Here is a 3,881-nt window from a genome sequence, read left to right on the forward strand (position 1 = left end):
AACAGATTTTATCACATGAGGTATAAAAAAGAGATCATGATGGCTCAAGTCTATGCAAGAAGGAGACAAAAAATTGAGGAGAAACAAATAGCCAGTATGTATCAAACTCTATGAAGTGTGGGTATACTCACAAACTTAAATCCTTACAACAGTTCTAAGGAGACAGACATTATTATACCAGCTCTTTGTTCATATTTCTCCACCACCCAACTGGCCATCAGGAGCCTAGAGAAGAGAATTTTCTGTGGAAGCTTCTCTGAATGGCGATCTTCAGCTCCTTATTCCTCAGACTGAATATAATGGGGCTAAGAAAGGGGGTGAAGACTGTGTAGGTGGTGGCCAGCAGAGTGTTATTGTCCATGGAATGGGCGCCTTTGGGCTTGAGGTAGATGATGGAGGCAAAACCGTAGTGCATGACCACTATGGTGAGGTGGGAGACACAGGTGGAGAAGGTTTTGTGCCGGCCCTCGGCAGAGGGGATCCTCAAGATGGCAGCCACGATGAAGACATAGGAGAGGACAATGAGAAATAAGCACCCCAGCAGGGCAGTGACACAGACCAGGATCACACCCATGGTGACAGAGGCTGTCTCCTTCCCACAGGCCAATTTCAAGAGGGCAAACACGTGACAGCCAAAATGGTGAATCTCATTAGACCCACAAAAGTTGAGGTGAAAAACTATCAAGGTCAGTATCAGTCCCATGACTGAGCCACCAGCCCAGCAGCAGGACACAAGGCGGGCACAGTCACGGGGGCTCATGAGCACGTTGTAGCGCAGGGGGTGGCAGATGGCCACATAACGGTCATAGCCCATGATCATGAGCAGGAAGGAGTGGGTGAAGCCAAACGTAAAGGAGAAGAACATCTGGCTGGCACAGGCCACAAAGGTGATGGAGCGGTGGGTGGAGAGCATGTCCGCCAGCATGCGAGGGGTGACCACAACAGTGAACAGGATCTCGGAGATGGAGAGGGCACACAGGAAGAGGTACATGGGGGTGTGGAGGCTGTGCTCCCTCCAGATGGTGCCCATGATGAGCAGGTTCCCCAGCAGCGTGAACAGGTACATCAGCAGGTACAGCAGGAAGAAGGAGGGCAGGAGCTGCTGAGGGAAGTTGGAGAAGCCGATGAGGATGAATTCAGACACTGTGCTGTAGTTCTGACCAGACAAGGATGCTGCATCTGGGGAAATCAGAAATAGAATCAACAATGGTAAAAGCATAGGCTCTGATGTAGATCAAATGGAAATTTAAGAGTTGTATACTATTTTAAAATGACCTTAATTTATCTGGGTATCACCATCTTCATCAGTAAAATGGGTGAATCATAATACTTCTTCCTATTCAGTCTTGTGATAAAGATAAACTGAGATTAAAAGCTTATGTGTATCAAGTGCTTAAGACATAGTTTGGCCACTGGGTTCTCATTATAATTTTTTCCTTCAAAAGTAAAGCATAAAATAAATTCAGAAATATTTCTAATTGAGTAGTTTAAACATCAAATGTCAAAATTTTAGCCTAAAATAATATTGGAGTTAAATATACAAATTTAGATATTTTATTAAGAAATTTTATCCAGGAAAAAATAGTGCTTAAATAAAGTCAAATTAGGTTATTGGAAAAGATTAATAAGATAGACAGAAAGAGAAGATACCAACAACAAAACATGAAATTAAAATTGGGAAGTAAATATAAATGCAATGAATATTGGAAATTAATAAAAATAATACAACAGTATGTCAACAAATATGAAACTCTAGATGAATGAACTCTTAAAAGAATGTAAAATTCCAAAACTGGCACAAGAAAAATTAGGGGTCCCAGATGTATAAATATTTTTTTAAAAGTTTTAAAAGTTTTAGTTAGTTAAAAAGCTTTCCTCCCTAAAATCATTTCCCCAATTGGGTTTGCAAGTAAGCTCTCTAAACTTTTAAGGAACAGTGGATGTGTATCACATGCATGTTCTTCAACAAACAGAAAAATAGACAAAATTGCCCAGCTCATTGCATCAGGTTAATGCAATCTTGATTCTAAAACCAGGGAAGAATATTTCTAAGAGAAGATAATTACGAGCTCATTTTATCTACTCATGCATATTTAAAAATTCATAGTAGGATATAGCCCAGTAAAATCTCATGGTACTAAGAATAATATATTATGATCATGTAGCTTTGATTTATCCTATTATTGACAAGGATGGTTCAACATCAGAAAACCTATCATGTGATTCACTACATGAATAAGCTATAAAAGAAAAATCATTTATTTATTACTATTCCAAAGAAGGCAGGAATATTGTTCTAATATTCAACTTTTATTCATGATTAAAAAAAAAAACTCTTTTGACCATGTGGGAAGGTGACTTTCATAGCTAGATTAAGAATATATACTATAAAGTCCAAAAAAGAGAGGATGTGTGTATACAGGGATCTTCTTGATGGCTTAGATCGTAAAGAATCCACCTGCAATGCAAGAGACCCAGTTTCAATACCTGGGTCAAGAAGATCCCTTGGAGAAGAGAATGGCCAACCACTCCAGTATTCTTGCTTGGAGAATTCCATGGACAGAGGAGCCTGGCGGGCTATGGTCCATGGGGTCACAAAGAGTTGGACATGACCAAGCAACTAACACTTTCACTTTTTCATATGTATACATATAGCTGATTCACTTTGCTCTACAGCAGAAGCTATAATAACATAGTAAGGCAACTGAATTCCAATAAAAATAAATTGAAGAAAAGAAAATACACCATAAAACCAGCAAGTAGTATACTAATGGGGGAACTAGATGCATTATTTTAGGATCAAGAACAAGCCAAGCATACTTACTGTCTCTGCTGTTCTTTATCATGGAACTGAAAGTCATGAGTGGTGCTACAAGGGAAAAAAGAAGATACATAAGGATTGGAAGGGAAGACCTGAGCATCTATCTAGAAAAGATAAAAGAATAAAGATGTAACATGTTAGAACAATAAGAGATCACAAGGCTACATAAAGAAAGATCAACTTCCAAACATTCATGATCTTTCTCATAATATTACATCTAATAACCATTCAAAGCATACAATTTAAGTTAAAATTAAAATAAAATAAAATAAAATAAAATAAAATAAAACTCCCACTAGCAACACAAGCTATACAGAAACCACTCTCAAGCATTTTGGTCTCAGGATATCTTTACACTAAAAAATTACTGAGGCCCCTAAAGGGTTTTTGTTTTAGTGGATTACAACTATCCACTATTACTAGATTAGAAATTAAAACCAAGAATTAAAAATATATAATTATTAGTACATTTAAAAGAACAGTAATAAACCTAGCACATGCTAATTTTAGTAAAATTTTTTAGTCAAGTAACATTTTCAAAAAAACTTAAGAGTGAGAAGAGTGGCTTTGTTGCCAATTTTTTCAAATACACCTAATATCTGCCTTGTAGAAGACAGTTTGATGGCAGTGTCTGCTTCTTCATTCAGTCTAAAACATCTTGATTTAGTTGAAGTAGATGATGAAAAACATTCTCATTGTTAAGGATCTCATGGACCCACAGAAAAGTTGTCAGGGACCCCCAGAAGTCTTCACATCACACTTGAAATACCTCTGTTACAAAACAGCTGGAGTTAACCAGAAATGTAAGTACTCCAAAGACTTGGGTCTGAGAACCACTGACCCACAAACTGCAAAGGCACCTATGTTGGGTGAGAGCTGAAGGCTCAGATGGACAAACTGAGAAGACCTCAGGCAGACTCTGAAGATGGAGCTCTTCCCTAACAACCTTCTCCCCAGGACTGACCTCCATCCTCAGGCTGGGCAATGCTTCCCACAATCATAGGGTTCTTCCTTCCTACCATTCCCTCCAGGTCCCCTTCAGCCTGGCCTGCCTTTTACA

General features: G+C 38.6%; 1 protein-coding gene across 1 annotated transcript; it reads right to left on the reverse strand.

Moving 5' to 3' along the window:
* Positions 1-217: 217 nt before the first annotated feature.
* Positions 218-1,173, reverse strand: LOC110122355 (olfactory receptor 10H4-like). The gene has a single exon (XM_020869825.2). It carries the CDS (start codon positions 1,064-1,066, stop codon positions 218-220), a length of 849 nt encoding a protein of 282 aa, XP_020725484.2. The 5' UTR covers positions 1,067-1,173.
* Positions 1,174-3,881: the final 2,708 nt, after the last annotated feature.

The sequence above is a fragment of the Odocoileus virginianus genome, chromosome 3 (genome assembly GCF_023699985.2).
Source record: "Odocoileus virginianus isolate 20LAN1187 ecotype Illinois chromosome 3, Ovbor_1.2, whole genome shotgun sequence".
Lineage (NCBI taxonomy): Eukaryota > Metazoa > Chordata > Mammalia > Artiodactyla > Cervidae > Odocoileus > Odocoileus virginianus.